Here is a 15562-nt window from a genome sequence, read left to right as displayed (position 1 = left end):
TTGATTGTTGTTGGTATCACTGGGAGGAATTGACCTCCAGGCCAATTGGCTGTGAGGATCAGCTGTGTCTATGATGGGAGAACTTCTGTGCTGGAGACACCCTTATGAGGCAAGACTTGCTTCAGTGGGGCTTTGGTGCTCACTGAGTCTGCCACCTGAGTGTATCCCTTATGGATCTGAGGAGTTGTAATCTGGATGGTCCTACTCTGACCCCTGGGTACACTGGCTCTTGGATCTCCAAGGAGGTGCTAATTTAGTCTCTGCCTGAGGCCACCCAGCAGGAGCTATGGAGAGATCTGCAGATTCCTCTTCTTTGTTTGGGTTTTGGAGGTGCCCAGATGAGGCCAAGCTGTGAAGCAATGCAAACTGCTGCAGGGCCTTGGGCCTTCTTTTGGATGTTCTGGGTCTCATTGACTCAGCTGCAGTTTGTTAGGTAAGTTTAGATTTCAAAGGACCAGGCCATTCATATACAAAAGCCTCTGCACACAGTTTGGATGGGGTGGAGTCTCAGGGCGGAGCAAACAGCAATGGCTTCCTGTCAGTCCTGCCCTAAGAGACCCCCGGGTCTCAGTGTCCCTTGGTAATCACTGCTAGCACCTCTGAGAGAAAGCCGCCCTCGAGTTCCGCCCGACGCCAGACAGTCCAGTTTCTCCCCGTATGAGTCTGGGTCCCCAGAGTCTCGCCCAGAACTGGAGTTCAGAGCAGTCAGGAGCTTGTGTCTCCCTTCTGCTTGAAAAAGCCAGCCGCGTACTCAGTTGCCAGCCCTCTCTGCACGCGCGCCTCCGTACCTCTGCACTTTACTTCCTCAGCTCCTCTGAGTCTCAGTGTGCTTTTCTTTTCCCTTCTAGTTGTAGAATTTCCACTTAGCTAGGCTTCCTGTGGTTCTGGATGATGTCTGTTTTGTCTTTTAGTTGTAGTTTTGAAGTTGTTGTGCGAGGCAGCAAGTTCAGGTGTTTACCTATGCCACCATCTTGGTTTCTCTCGCTTTCTTTTTTTTGATGTTCGCAGTTGTAGAAGCTTAATGGCTAGGCCCATGTATTTATTGGGAGTTGCAAAATAATGATACTCAAATTATACCTTTTCTTCTTATCAGTTGGAATACATTTATAAAGTGATGCTTCCTCTCATCTACTATTTGGTTACCCATGTAGGAAAGGCAGGATAAATGCTCAGTTCTTTCTCCTTACTTATAGTTTCCAAGATAATGAATTAGTTATCTACCATCATCTAAAGTTGACCAATTAATTTATACATGATATAAATTCTTGAATTTAAACATATTTTTGAGTTCTAATTAACCCCTATTATCCTTTAGAAGCTCAAAATGTCACATTTTTTTATCAGTGGTAAGCCTCCCAAGTTCTTTTGGTTTCTTGCCATCTGGTATGACAAATGTGCCTTCCCTAGACCTGGGTTTAGCCATTTTCTCCAAAGTCTTTGTTTCTTTGGGAAAAGGTATTTTAATTATACACCTTGAGGGCTATAGACACTTATTGCTACTGGTTGGTGATTGTGTCTAGGCTTCTTTAGTGACAGAGCTAGGAAATATCTGTGTGTGTACACATGTATATCAGTATAAACATATACATATATGAAATACACACATAGATATGACAAAATACCTCATGAGCTCACACTGATTCTTTTTTTAATTAATATATTTTTTCTTTATTGATTAAGGTATTACATATTTGTCCTTATCCCCCCCTTATTCCACCCCCCTCCCCCCGCTCATGTCCTCACCCCCCTGGTGTCTGTGTCCATTGGTTATATGCATGCACAAGTCCTTTGGTTGATCTCTCCCCTTACCGCCACCCTCCCCTACCTTCCCTCTGAGGTTTGACGTTCTGATCAATGCTTCTCTGTCTCTGGATCTATTTTTGTTCATCAGTTTATGTTGTTCATTATATTCCACAAGTGAGTGAGATCACGTGATATTTATCTTTCTCTGACTGACTTATTTCACTTAGCATAATGCTCTCCAGGTCCATCCATGCTGTTGCAAATGGTAGGAGTTCCTTCCTTTTTACAGCAGTATAGAATTCCATTGTCACACTGATACTTTCAATTCAAATTCAGGATTACAGAGTTTTAATCTCTTCTATATTAATCCATATTTCTTTTTTCACACTGAGAATCTTGGTTCTCAGGAACATTCTAATAGAATTAAAATATTCTATAATTACTCATTTACTTTTTCCATCATTAAGCACACAATAGTATCAGAGTAGTAACACTATCACAATACCATCATCAATATAAAAACAGACCTGTTAAAATTTTTAAAATATATGTGCTCTCCCTTCTCCTATATTTCTTGAAGTTGTATTCTACCTACACTGTTTGAGCATATTGCGGTTACACATGGTACTCTTTCCTCTTTAGCCCTTAGTCTTACTTCTGTAAGTACCATGTGTTTAATGCTTACATAAGTCATGTGAATGTATCTCCAGGCATTGTGGTTGTCTGAAGCTTGTTTTCAAGTAGATTCTTTAAGATTCATGGGAGGAATACTCTTTGAGTTCTTGGATGTTGATAAAATTCTTTAACCTTGAGTATATTACATGTGCTACTCTGTTTTCTTTTGGCATAAAATGTAATTGTAAAACACTCTGATGATGATCTAAATTTTATTCTCCAATAAATCACTTGTTTTTTCTTAGGTGCCCAAAGTATTTTTTTTTCTTTAAATGTTTGGTGATTTTACTAGAATATTCTTTGTTATTGCTCATTCCTGGCCAATATTCTCAGATGCATACAATACTCTTTTAATAAGTAGTTTCATTATAAAAGCTTTTCTTGAATTACAGCTTTAAGTATTTGTTTTGGTCCACTTCTTTGGTTTTTGTCTTCAGGCACTCCTGTTATCTGTATGTTGCATCTTCTTTGTCTAGCTCTGATGAATGTCATCTCTTTTTAATTTTTTAAACATTTATCTTTTTACCTCCTATTTCTTGTAAGGCATTAACTGTTGTGTTTATTTGCTCCTGAATTGCTTCCTAATTTAGTTTTCATCTCTGAATTATTTTTTTCCTTTCATTTTACATTCTTTTCTGAGTTCTACCACCTGGTCTCTTAGGTTTTGTAATACTGACATGCTATTTTTCATGTCTTATATCATTGTTTTATGGTCATTTAGCTCATTTTGAAATAGGTTATAATTTTGATCTCTTCTGTGGGCATGTATTTTTGTTACGCTTTCATTTTTCTGCCTAGTTGTTATTCTGTCCTCTATGCTTTTTAAATTTTTTTATTGTAATTTTGTATGTGATTAAATCTTGATATTTCTCTATTATACGTTTTTATATATAGAAATTAATCTAGAAATTAGTTTTCTAGAACTTTCAGGGTTCAGGAGATGTTCTAACTTCACAGAGCTTCCTTTATACTTCTTGTTATTTTAAAAATATGTAGTGCTTAAAAATATGCCAGTTTGCTTCCTAATGTTTCTGGCTGTTTCACACCTCCCACCCCACACACTTTTATCTGGAAACCCTTTTATTTTTATTTTTTATCTCTATGATCCCTATATTACTAAATATTGATTTCACTTCCAGAAATGTTTTCCCAGGGTGGGCCCTTCCTAGAAAGGAGGCTTGGTGGCCAGACTGCACTCGTTGCTTCAGATCTTACCATGGGCCCCTTGTACTCATGGGCCACTGAACTGGGCAAAGGGCTCTCAGACTGGCTTTCTGTCATTTCCAGCAAATAGCTGTTAGCTATTTTGGGTTTCTCCTGCTCTCAGGTTTGTAAGACATCCTGTTGCTTTTCTCACCTTTCTCTTACTTAGGTGTTGACACTATGCAGGCCTTGGGTTGTTTGTGCTTTGTCCTCACCCACTTGTATTTTGGGGTTGAGAGGAATACCATATAAACATGTTTGTTGCATATATTCATGGGTTTTCAGTTTTGATATATGGTTGTTCTGTTTACATGGAAGGATTCAGAGAGATAAAAAAAAAAACTATGCTGTTACTGCCATCACCACCATATTCCCAGAATCCTTGAAAAAAGTCTTAACGTAGGAATTACTTGAGGTCATTTGCTATGATTAACCCCTTTATACCATCTATCCGATCAGTTCCTCGCCTGCATTCCTATTCCTGGGGCTGTAGGGTTTTTCAGATTTCACCTCATTGACATCTCCAATGTCCGTGGGCCTACATCATGCAGCCCACTAAGTAGAATTCAACTTTTTCTTCATAGTGCCACCCAGACTTAGCTAGTTGTTCTGGCTGTTTGACTCTTCACTAAACGGCTTCAGATATAAATATTTTATAGTGACTCGCTTTCTTCTCTCTCTACTGTCAGGTATATTTTCTTAGTGTTCATGCTGATATCTTCCTATGTTTAATTATTTTATACCCAATGCTGGGTGAGCGTGTGAAAGTGGCCCTAAGCCTCTCTTGTGTATCAGGCTGAAGAGCAGCTAGGTGCAGGAGCCTTTGTTTTATAGTTTTGGAATGCATTTATATTTTGAAACTTATATTTGGTGGATGGTAGAAGACATGGGAAGTAATCTCAGATAAAAAGGATGCTACAATGGCTGTGAGCAAACAGGGCTGGGAATCTTTGGGCCATTCAAGTTCAAGGTGTTTAGTTACAGTGCATTTATGTAGCACCTCCATCCTCCAGTAAGTTTAGCTTTTTACAACTGTTAGGTCAGTAGATAGGAAAGGGGGAAGAATTATTACTGTGTCTCATCAGATAGGCAATAGTGTAGAAAGGTGACCAAGTGGCCTGTGGTTATAGAGAAAACCTGAGGCTGAGGTGGGCACGTGCAGTTACTTGTTCAGCAGCACTGTTTTTAGTTGATGCATTTTCCATGTTGTTCTAGTTAGTTTCTCAGACTGACTTTGTTTGCATGCACTTGCACACACACATACACACACACACACACATACACACACGCACCGTTCATTTGTGCAAAGGTTTCTGGTTGTTTCTCTCTTGGGATGTCTTTTGATGAGAAGTTAGCAGGTGGTAACATCAGTAATTGTAACACTAGCCCTGTCTTTTGTACTGGCTGTGCTCACACACATGATCTCTTTTTCCCTTTGCCATCATTGTCTCCTTTGCTCTCACACAGTTCCTCTAGACAGACAGGATGCCCGAAAATGCTGAGGTCTCCCAGGAATAAAGGCCAGAGGCCCAGGGCCCTCTCTGCTGGGAGGCAGACATTGTTTCACTAGACTCCAGGAACCTCCCAGTGAGTCAGCTCCCCAAAAACAGGGCAGCAAGTCAGGGCTGTTGAGATAAAAGCTGCTTTCAGAACTGAATTACCCTAAACAGCTCTGACACTGGCAATCGGAGGGAGTTTCTAATGGCGCCTGGGATGGCTGCTGCGCTGTGCTCTTAGCCACCCCTGCTCCCTGAGGGAATGTCAGTAACACGCGAGAGAAGAGAAAGGTCACAGGGAAAAACACTATCCTGAAAGCAGAACTGTCAAAATTAAGTTAAGGGACGCCTTGGGGCTAATTTGGTTATCCCTAAGTTGGCTTCAGGCCAGAGCTGTGTTAAATATGTGATATTGAGATGGGTGCTGCGGACTCACCCATCTGGTGGTTACACATAATGGATGTGGTTTGAGAATTAAGTAGGAAGTGGTGGTGGTCCAAATCTGAGCTTTGCCACACTCAGGCCTGAAGCATCATTGATTTCTGCCTTTATCTGCTCTGTCCCCAGACTGGGGAGAGAAAGCCTTGGTCTAGGGCTTGACCACTAGGCTATATAGTGGGGTGTGCTCACTCCTGTTGTAAGGTCCTTTGACTCCTGAGAGAAGGCAACAGTGTGGGAAGTTAGAACCCCTCACAGCTTCATTCTTAGTAGTTCTTACTTATTGTTTGGTTCTAGGCCATGAAGGGTGAAACCCTTACAAGGCCTTTGTGACTGTAACACCTCTGGCAGGTGGGCTGACGGAGGTGCAGGAGCCCAAGAGGCTTCGTGATTTGGAGCTAGGAAGAAAGCATGTCCTGGCTCCTGGGTCTGGGGCCCAGACCCTCTAAGATAAACTGGAGAGCAGGGACACATGAAAGAGGGAAATCCAAATGTCAAGAACAGAAAGAAAAGTAGTGGGTGGAGCACACACTCATTTGGACACCCACACCCACATTACTGAAATCCAAGGAGCCTATAAGAAAACACTTGAATCCTGCTCCTTAGCAGTGTGAACACTCCACTGACCCGATGGCTGATGGAACTGATCAGTTGATTGACTGAATGGATTCGTTACTAGAATAAAGTCATAAAGCCGGTTGAGAGAAAAGAAATAGTCCTATTTTCCAGGGAGCTATTCTGGAGAGTTTTTATGATTCTTAGTTAGAATGCTGGATAAGCTTGAGCTATGCCTTATTTTCCTTAGTTGTGAACATTGATCCTGGAAGAGGATCAGTTATTTAATAAATTATAATTAAATGAATAAAATTTGCTCTCAACAGTTATTTGAAGAAACTGTCAACATTCACTATAAAAAACAAACCAGCCATCCCAGATCCAATGGCCTGGGATTTGTCTGAAAAATGTATCTTTCTCCCCACACCCTGCCTGCCCTTCCCTCACTGCTTCTCCAGGAACTGCCAACAGCCATGTGAGCGTGGAGGGATGACTCCTTCCCGCTCGAGCTTTCAGATAAGAACCCAGCCCTGGCTAACACCTAATTGTAACCTTCTGAGAAATTATGAAGCATAGGACTCAGCTGAGCTGTTGCTGGTTTCCTGACCCACAGAAATGAATATAACTAATGTGTGTTATTTTAAGCCACCACATTTACGGTCATTTATTATGAAGCAATAGATAACGATCCAGTCACCCCACAGACCCGCCCCAGCAGCCAGTACTTTCTTTGGCCGCCTCATTTGTGTAAGCACCCAGCGTGGAGGGCACTGGCTGGGCTGAGTCCTTCCCAGTGCCCTCTCTCTCTTCCCTGACTCAGTAATGGCTAAGGTAATTCCACCTCTCATTGCTTTTCCTCTTCTCATTGAAGGAGCAAGTGGGAAAATCCCCTTTTGTGACCTAGACTTAGCATTTCAGCCTTTCCCCTCCTAGTTCCTCTGTCCAGCTCCAGGCCTAGATGAATTTAAACAAAATGACATCTGCTCAGGACACTGAAGCTTTGCTAGCAGAGAGCTAACAGACTCAGAGGAGATGCAGTGTGGTTTTGAGGCAGAACCAGCAAGTCTGGGAGGATGGTAATTAAAAGGGGACTTCCCAAATAATAAGTGTTTAATGCACTTGCACTGATGGTCTTGAAGCTAAATGATCTTAATCAAGGCGTGCAGAGACCAGAGTTCCTGGACCATTTATTGTCTCCCACTTACGTAACCTTTCACTGAACCAAAGGGGGAAAAACATGTTTTCTCAGGCCAGCCGGGAGAGAGGATGACAGAATCGTCTCAATGGCTAAGAGGAGCCGGGGCATGGTGTTAAGCTGTTTCGTCTTCATTTGCCATAACTCCAGCACTAGTCTATAGTGTTAGATTAGAGGTTTGTGAGGTGTTTTGGAGTCTGTCAGAGTTGGATAATGCTACACTATTTCTCCAGTGGGGCCCAGGGTCAGACAGCTGTAACATAACACTATTGATTCCTGGCTTTCTCAAAGGATACTGGATTTCTTTTAAAGAAGGATGATCAGTTCAGTATAATTTGCAAAGCATCCATCTTGGATGAGACCTTGTCACCCTCCAGGGGAGGATAAAGTCAGAGCCATGGAGTGGGGTCCTGTCCTAACTCCATGTGTGTGTGATTGGAAATTGGAATGGGAACCAGTCTTTCTTGTGCTGGGATAGCAGTGGCTTCATCTCGGGCTTATGTGAACCCAGCTCTGGGTGGCACAGTTTCCAGGAGGGACATTTGGGCTCATTCCCAGCTACAGGCCCCAGAGCTTGACACAGAGCAGGCACACAGCACATGCTGGTGAAAATAAACTCAGCGCTCTCTCTCTCTCTCTCTCTCTCTCTCTCTCTCTCTCTCTATATATATATATATATATATATATATATATATATATATATATATATAGTTTAGAATTGGGATTCAGGAAATTGTGAAAACATTGACTAGAAAGCAATGATGTCTTCTGCAGTGAACACTGAGGCAAATCTCCTGACTGGAAAGAGGAAACAGTGGGTCTGGAAGCAGCAAAGCTTCTCCTTTGTACTGTGGCCAGCGACCGGACAGCAAGGGGATTGCTCCTGGGGGCGTGGAGTTAGGGGGAAGACTTTGGAGTGAGCTGGTCCCTGCAGTTTACTGGTGGGCAAGTCCCAAAGCCTTTCTGACCCTGTTTCCTGGGGAAAATAACCGTGGCTCACATAAGCCCTGGACACATATCCACTCACGTGATCCTTTCATCATACCTATGGGATGTCAACACCATGTTTTAAGGTGGGGAAACAAAGACACAGAAAGGAGAAGGGCGTGACTTACAGTAAGTGGCAGAGCTGGGACTTGAACAAAGGCAGTCAGTGCTCTAAAAGCTGTGCCATGCTGCTTCTGGGGGGGATGCGGGGGGCGGGGTGGTGCTGGAGGGATCAATGAGATATGCTGAATGTGCTTAGTAACTGTGGGCAGGTGAAAGGAGGCAGCCTGCAGACAGGGAACATTCACCTGGGAAGCTCTGCTGCAGGAGGCGCTCTGCCGGGGAGCCTCCAGTTCTAACCTGCCACCTGTGCAAGTGCAACAGCACAGCCCCTGCGCTTCGGTGTTGGCCACCCGTTAGGGAGGTGGGCTGGCTCTCCAGCGGGCAAAGCTGCTTGCACTGGACAAGACTCCTTAACGTCAGTAATGGGTATCATGAATCCGAATTAGTTCCACGCCAGCTCTCTTCCTGGAGCGTTTGGGGGAGAGAGGCGCAGGGAAATAAAGAGTGACATCCTAATTAGGAGGGCGCACCTGCTGCAGTGACTGGGCACCCACGAACCTTGTTAAGGCTGGTGCTTCCTGCGTCATCACTAGTTTGCTATAAATAGACAAGCATCTAAAATTAGTAAAACAGGAGAGAACATGAAGCTCTCGGTTCAATAGTAGGCCAGCTGAGCAGGAAAATGGTCAGTGCCTAACAGTTTCCAGAAATTGCACTTGTGGCCCTACGCCTGCCGAGCTCTTCGAGTTGCCTCCCCCAGTAGAATGGGTGCTGACCGAGTGCGGGCCATGTGCATCAGTGAAGTCTGGAGCCACAGTGGGCCACTGATTAGCTGCAATTATCAGCTCTGTTGCCTGTGCGTGGTGCATTGTGTGCCTAGAGCACTGTTTTGAATATTAGTGAAGATGCAGATGTGCTCTGTTTAAGCAAAAACTGACATTAGAAACAGGAGTTTAAGAGATTGGAGATCCCTCCAGGAGACCTTTTCAACAGTGGGATTCTTTTAAATCAGGGATGGGGAACGTCCAGCCAACAGGCCGTATAAGGCCCACAAAATCATTTGGTCTGGCCCTGCTAAGGCATTAGGGGTGAGCTAATTAAATGTTTGACCAAATACAGCAGGCTAATTTTTAAGTTGATACTTTTGTAGGACCTGCAAATCCTATCTAATAAAGAGGGAATATGCTAATTGACCCTCACACCATTGCAAAGATGGCGGCACACACAGCCAATAAGGAGGGAATATGTTAATTGACCACCCCGCCCTCAAAGATGGTGGCACCCACAGCCAATAAGGAGGGAATATGCTAATTGACTGCCACACACTCAAAGATAGCGACATCCACAGCCACAAGATGGTGGCGTCCAGTCCCCTCAGCCCTGCCTGAGAGGCTGCCTCCGGAGTCCCCCAGTCCCCTCAACCCCCCAGGGTTGGCCCGAGGTGCAGGCTAGCCTCAGATGGCAGCTGCCCAGCCACCCAGGGCTGCTCAAGGCTCAGGTAATCAGGGCTGGCTGAGGCTTGCACTGCCGGCAGTGGCAGCAGCAGAGGTGTGATGGAGCGTTGCCTTCCCCTGATCGCCAGGTCGCCTCCCACCCCTGAGGACTCCCGGACTGTGAGAGGGGGCAGGCCAGGTTGAGGGACCCTCCCTCCAGAGCATGAATTTTCATGCACCGGGACTCTAGTAATGTTATAAATATCCAAATGGCCCTTGGCAGAAAAAAGTTTCCCCACCCCTGCTTTAAAATTTATCACAACTGTATCCTTCCAAATGTTATTTGGCTTAGAAGATTTTAGCTTTCTATGCAGTTAGAAAAAGCCATTCTTTAGCCTTTTACATCAGTTGTAAAATTTAGGGCAAAGTTACTTAATCTCTGTGGGCCTCGGTCACCTTGTCTGTAAAAGGGGGATCATATAGTACCAGTAACTGAGAAACTGCATATGAGAGAGTCACCACAGCTGCTGGTGAGCCTGGCTGGGCCTGCAGGGCCTGAGTGTAGAAGGCTGCGCTGGAACGAAGACCCCAGTGCATGAAAGGCCAGGCTCTGAGCGAGGGGCTGGCCCTGCAAAGCCTGCTTTCCAGCAATGCTGTCATCCCCAGAAGGCGTGCTTGGATCATAATGGCTCTCGCTACAAATTCTATTAACTCTAATAGTTGTTCTGTAGTGAATGGATAATGCGTTTAGCAGAAATAGACCCAATCAATTTATATGAAACACATAAAACTTTCTCATTGGAATTGGCATCTGTTCTTGAATCACAGGAGCGTGTGTGGGAACGGAAGGTCTGTCACCCTCACTTCTGGGCACATCCACCGTGTCCTGGGTTAATTACAGAGCTGGGCCAGGTAACACTCGGGCTTCCTTACGCCACACCCTTCCCCCTCAGACCATGGGGCTGGGGCTGGGGAAGGACCTGGAGACTGTTTACTTCAAACCTTGACTTTAAAAAATACCAGTTTTCCTGCCCTTGACCGTGTTCACGTTGGCCCCTCTTACATGAGCTCTGTTATCTCTGTTATCTGGTGACACGTCCAGGCACCAGACGAGGGGGCCCAGGATCACAGCTGGCTATTACAGGCCTGCCCACCCCCCCTCCCCCGCTCCACAGGCCAGGCCAGGGGTTCTGACTCCCGGTCCAATGCTCTTTTCATGATCCCACTCAGAAAAGGGTAAACCAACTGTCACCAACCAACTCGGAGGCAAGACTGTGGTTTGAGCCAGGACTCCACGAGTTGTGGTGACTTGTGGGTTGGGCCCAAGGTTTAGGCTGGTTCTCACTTAGACTGAGCTGATCCCTGTCCACTCTCCCCACACAGCCCGAGGAGAGAGGTAAGGAAGCAGAGGCAGGGTCACGGGGCAGGGGGCCCTGCCTGTCCTTACCTGGGCTTTCAGAGAGACAGGACGGCGGAGCCTGCTCCCACCTCCTCACCACTAATGCTCATTAGAGAGAGGGAGAGCGCTCTGGAGCTCAGTGATTGCATTATCCCAGCCATTTGGTTAGTGTAATTGTATGTGCAAAGCTGACAAATGTAATTTTCTCAGACTTAATACTTGTCCCATTTTCTCTGTGTTTTTTTTTTCTGATCAGCTAGTGACTCAGGCTTCCGAGAATGCTTCATGAGGCACCTGGCCGGGCTTTTCCCTGCCAGGCCCTCATTGGAGGGGATGGCCAGCTGGAGGGGCGAGGGGGGGGGAGGGGGGGAGGGGGAGGGGATTAGGCGTGTTTAGGGAGATTTGGAAGCTCTGTGAGTCTCCTGAAACTGCCTCTGCGTTTTCAGGCGGTGCCCTAGCCAGCCGCCCCGTTCCAGCCCAGCAGAAACAGACAGCGCTGAACTTTGGGAGGAAAATCTTATCTTGTCTCCTCTGACAATTGATTTGTTTACTGGTCATGCAGGGGCTCTCAACTGGACGCACTACCCCCTCTTTTTCATTTTTGGTGTTGATCTGTGGTTGGAGACTTGCTCAGCTGGCTGAATTAATGTAGATTTCAGCCCCCTTCCTTACCAGCTGTGGGCCACTTACATTCTTCCAGATCATCTCCCTCCTCCCTACAGTGGGAACACAGTAGCTGTCCCTGGGCAGTGAGGACGGGAGGAGCTGACGTGTGGAATACCCTAGCCAGGGTCAGGTGTGCTCATGGATTACTCCTTTCCTTTCCTTCCCTTCCCCTCGGGGCCCCAGCCTTCCTGTCCTCTCTAGGGGGCCTTCCAGGTAGGAGCTCTACGTTTGGGTTAAGTTGCAGGCTGTGATCTCCCCGTTCCCAGGCCACGTGGCTCCCTTGGGCCAGAAGCTCCATAGCAATGAGTATGGGCTCACCTCGCCCCTGTTGTGCTGGGCGCATGGAAGGTGGGTGTCAGGCCAGTGTTTGCCTGGTGATTACTTGAGTGGGTGTGGCCCTGACCTAGGCCTCTCCATGAGCCCGTTGGACCCCTCCTCCTCCAGGACCCTCTTCCTTCAGGACCCTCCTCCTCCAGGACCCTCCTCTGCAGCACTTCTCTTGCCATAGGCATGCCACTGGACGTAATCATTGTCTACCTGTTCTCTCCTTTTCTAATCTGTGAGTTCTCTGTGCTCCTGGCCTGGATCTGGTCCTGCTCAGCATTTCTGAGCACTGGCCTGCCCTCAGAGGAATCTGCTGGAACTGTGGGCTCAACGTGGATCCAGGGGCAGCCAGCCTCCTCTCCTGACCATGAGCCTGAGTCCTGGCCAGTGCTGATGCAGAGGGCCCGGTGGACCTTATCTTGTGAGTAGTGGGGAAAGGAGGCCCTGCTCCTCTCCCCCTATAAATCCTCTTGATGAAGACAGAGGCACCCCCACCACACACTGCTAGGGTCCACAGCAAGGTGGGACAGGGAGTCTGTCAGGCTGGGGGAGAGATGCCTCCCGCTACTGAAACATAGCAGGGGAAGCAGTGTTGGGTGCCTGCCTCAGCTTCTCCCTCACCTGAGCTGCTCCCTGATGTGGCAGCAGGTCCTAGGGAAGCACTATCTCTTTATTGGGTTCTCTAAAGCCTTCCAGGGGCTCAATGTCCTCTTCCCTTTGAGTTGGGGTTACTCCAAAAGGGGGTCTGAAGACCCAATGCTGACCCACAGCCATCTGCCCATCACCCTGCTCTGAGGCTGGGCTGCTCAGTAGAGGAAGCTGTGTCCCAGCCATTGTCATCTCCAACCTCTCAGGCAGCCACTCACTTCTAATTTTATCTGGAGGTGGTAGGGGAGTACCAACACATTTGAGCTGCTGTGTGATTTCATTAGTCTGAGTGGCCACTGGCCAGGCCCTTATTGATCAGCCCTTTAGGGACAGTGGGAGTTATATGGCAATAAACCTGAGTCAGGCAGGGTGGATGGCAGGTTTCTGAATGCTGGCTGCAGGGGAGCCAGCAGCTGACATCTGAGGACTGAGCTCAAGCATTAAGTGTCCACCAATCAATCAGTAAGTGTTTCCGGAACCCCTGCCATGTAACCAGTGCTGGTAGTTAGGCAGGCGGTGGCTTACCGTGACGTTTGCTTAGTATGTCCTGAATTTATCACAGGAGCCATGGTTGACCAAGGGCCGGGAAGTCAGGGAAGTACTTGCTCCCTTATGGGATGAGGTGCGGGGAAGGCCACTGAACGATGAAAGCAGGTCTTCCCTTGTGTTAGACGGTTTCATGAGCCATGAACCACGAGGCAGGGCTGGGAAACAGATTGAAGTGTGGAAAACTGGAAAGGTATTTTGAGCTTCCAGTTAAAGGGGAAGAGAGGAAGGGAGAGGTAATGGGAAAAGCCATGAACTTTTTCCCTGGTTTGGAGCTGTGAGGTCAGGCAGGAGCTAGGATGGGATAGTTGGTCCTGAGGTAGCTTGTCGGAGGAAAGGAAGAATGACATCAAACACAAAGCAGAGCTAATACTTAATATGTTTCGAGTCAATGAATTCAATGTAATTTGCAGTAAACAAGGATTTCACATTTATAAATAGAAATGAGAGATTTATCATTGATCTATCGGTATGACCTTTTACAGGAGGAAGAGTGTGGTGAATGGTGTGCTGCGCACCTGCGTCTCCCAGTTACTCCCAGTTACTCGTGTTGGAAGAAGCCTCAGTGCCCAGGCCCATCGCTTACCTGGGGAACCCTGACCTGCAGGTGTGGCCCAGAGGCCTTCATCAGCTTCCCTGGGGCTGGCTCACGGAGCTAATAACTGCTGAGGAACATCATGCTGGGGTTTGAGACTGACCCCAAATGATGCCCTGCACGAAGAGTAGCTGAGAAGTCACTGCCATGGTTTAGGGCACGAGGCTGAAGAGGCCTGTGTTGGAAGCGGCAGAGCCCCCTCAAGCAGTCCTTCATCCCAGGACGGCTGAATCAAGCAGCGTTGATGGGAGCCAAGCTCTGGGGAAATGTGTTGAACTGACGCTCTGGGGGGTTTATCTATGATGGGCTAGCCTGCCTTCATGCAACAGGTAACTTTGGCCTTGGGCCCAACCCTCTTTATGTGGAGGAAAGATCTGATGGAAGGTTTGCTTTGTTCAGTGAACAGACACTGGTTTCAAGGGGCTGAGTTGAGGAGAGGTCACCAGCCTGGTTCTCTGTTTGTGCCAGGGCCTGGGTGATCCCCATGCATGGAGGAGTGCTCCTTCGCACACCTTTCAGAAGCTCTGTAGTAAGAGAGCCAGCTTCTTTTTAGAGGCCCACAGGCCATGTACAAGTAATGTTCCTTTTAAAGGTTGACATCTTATTCTTTAAACTTAGCTCCCCATCTCGATCATAGCACCCATCTTTCTTCTGCCTTTTGCAACTAATAATTACTTTGCTCAAATTAGTAAATTGAACCCTTACCTGTAGGGTCAAAGATGGGGGTCTCTCTTGGTGTATTTTCCCAGAGTTTCATCTCCTTGTTGGGGTTTCTCTCAAACAGATTTCTTGACTTGGGTGCTGTATTCTGCATCATCTTGTCCTCGCCACTGACTGGAATAAAGAAGACCCCATTGGTTGAGTTAAGTGAGGCTCCGCTGTAGGGAGGTGAGCATGCCCCAAGGGAAGGTGGGAGAAAGTGGCTTAGGTGAAGGAGGGATAGTGAACCCGGGTAATCTGGGTGGGAACAAGTGCCGGGGGCAGGGTGGACTCACTGGTGAGGTAGCAGTCCAGGCTGATGGAGATATTGTCAAAAGCCACGGTGGCTCTGGATCCTTGTCCCCACCATGCGACAATCTGCAGCCAGAACCTGTACATGTGTTAAGAGGAGTGTGTGTGAGGAACAGCCTGGGTTGGCCACATCTTAGGACTCAACATCCAGCAAATGGGTGCCGAGACCCTGCCTATGATCACTGTTCATCAGCCTTCCCTGTCTCAGAGCGGCTGTCCGAGGAGGCAGTCAACATTTCCCCCCACTTCTCCAGCACAATGCCCTGCCTTCTCCGAGGGACTGTCCCACATGTTAATCCAATTTGGAGTTTGGGGCTCGGGTCTAGAACTCCTGAACCTCTAGGAGAGCTTTCACTTTCTGGATGTGCAGGGTGGGTGGACATGGGTAGGCTTGATGTTCCCAGTGGGGTCGAAGTCATTGTTAAAATACTGAAATGCTTCTGTAAAAACTGAGAAAGAGCCATTGTTCCCTGACAGCCCCCTACCTGTTGCTTCAGGCCGCCTGGTTCCTTCCTGGTGCCCCCTGGATTTCACACAGCGGGGGTATCAAGGATTTGGTGTCCAGCATCAATTCCCACTGGGGTT

At 47.0% G+C, this 15562-nt stretch overlaps 1 protein-coding gene across 1 annotated transcript in view; it reads right to left on the bottom strand.

Moving 5' to 3' along the window:
* The window catches only part of ALK (ALK receptor tyrosine kinase), a 612725-nt gene that overhangs the window by 52578 nt on the left and 544585 nt on the right, over positions 1 to 15562 (bottom strand). The window contains exons 10-11 of the mRNA XM_080686359.1: positions 14962 to 15056; positions 14672 to 14800 (exon numbers count right to left, since the gene is read on the bottom strand). Of these exons, the coding sequence (XP_080542485.1) occupies positions 14672 to 14800; positions 14962 to 15056 (224 nt within the window). The remainder of the gene's footprint in view (positions 1 to 14671; positions 14801 to 14961; positions 15057 to 15562) is intronic.

This window comes from Plecotus auritus (genome assembly GCF_963455305.1).
Source record: "Plecotus auritus genome assembly, chromosome: 8".
Lineage (NCBI taxonomy): Eukaryota > Metazoa > Chordata > Mammalia > Chiroptera > Vespertilionidae > Plecotus > Plecotus auritus.
This window is presented reverse-complemented; position numbering and strand designations above follow the sequence as displayed.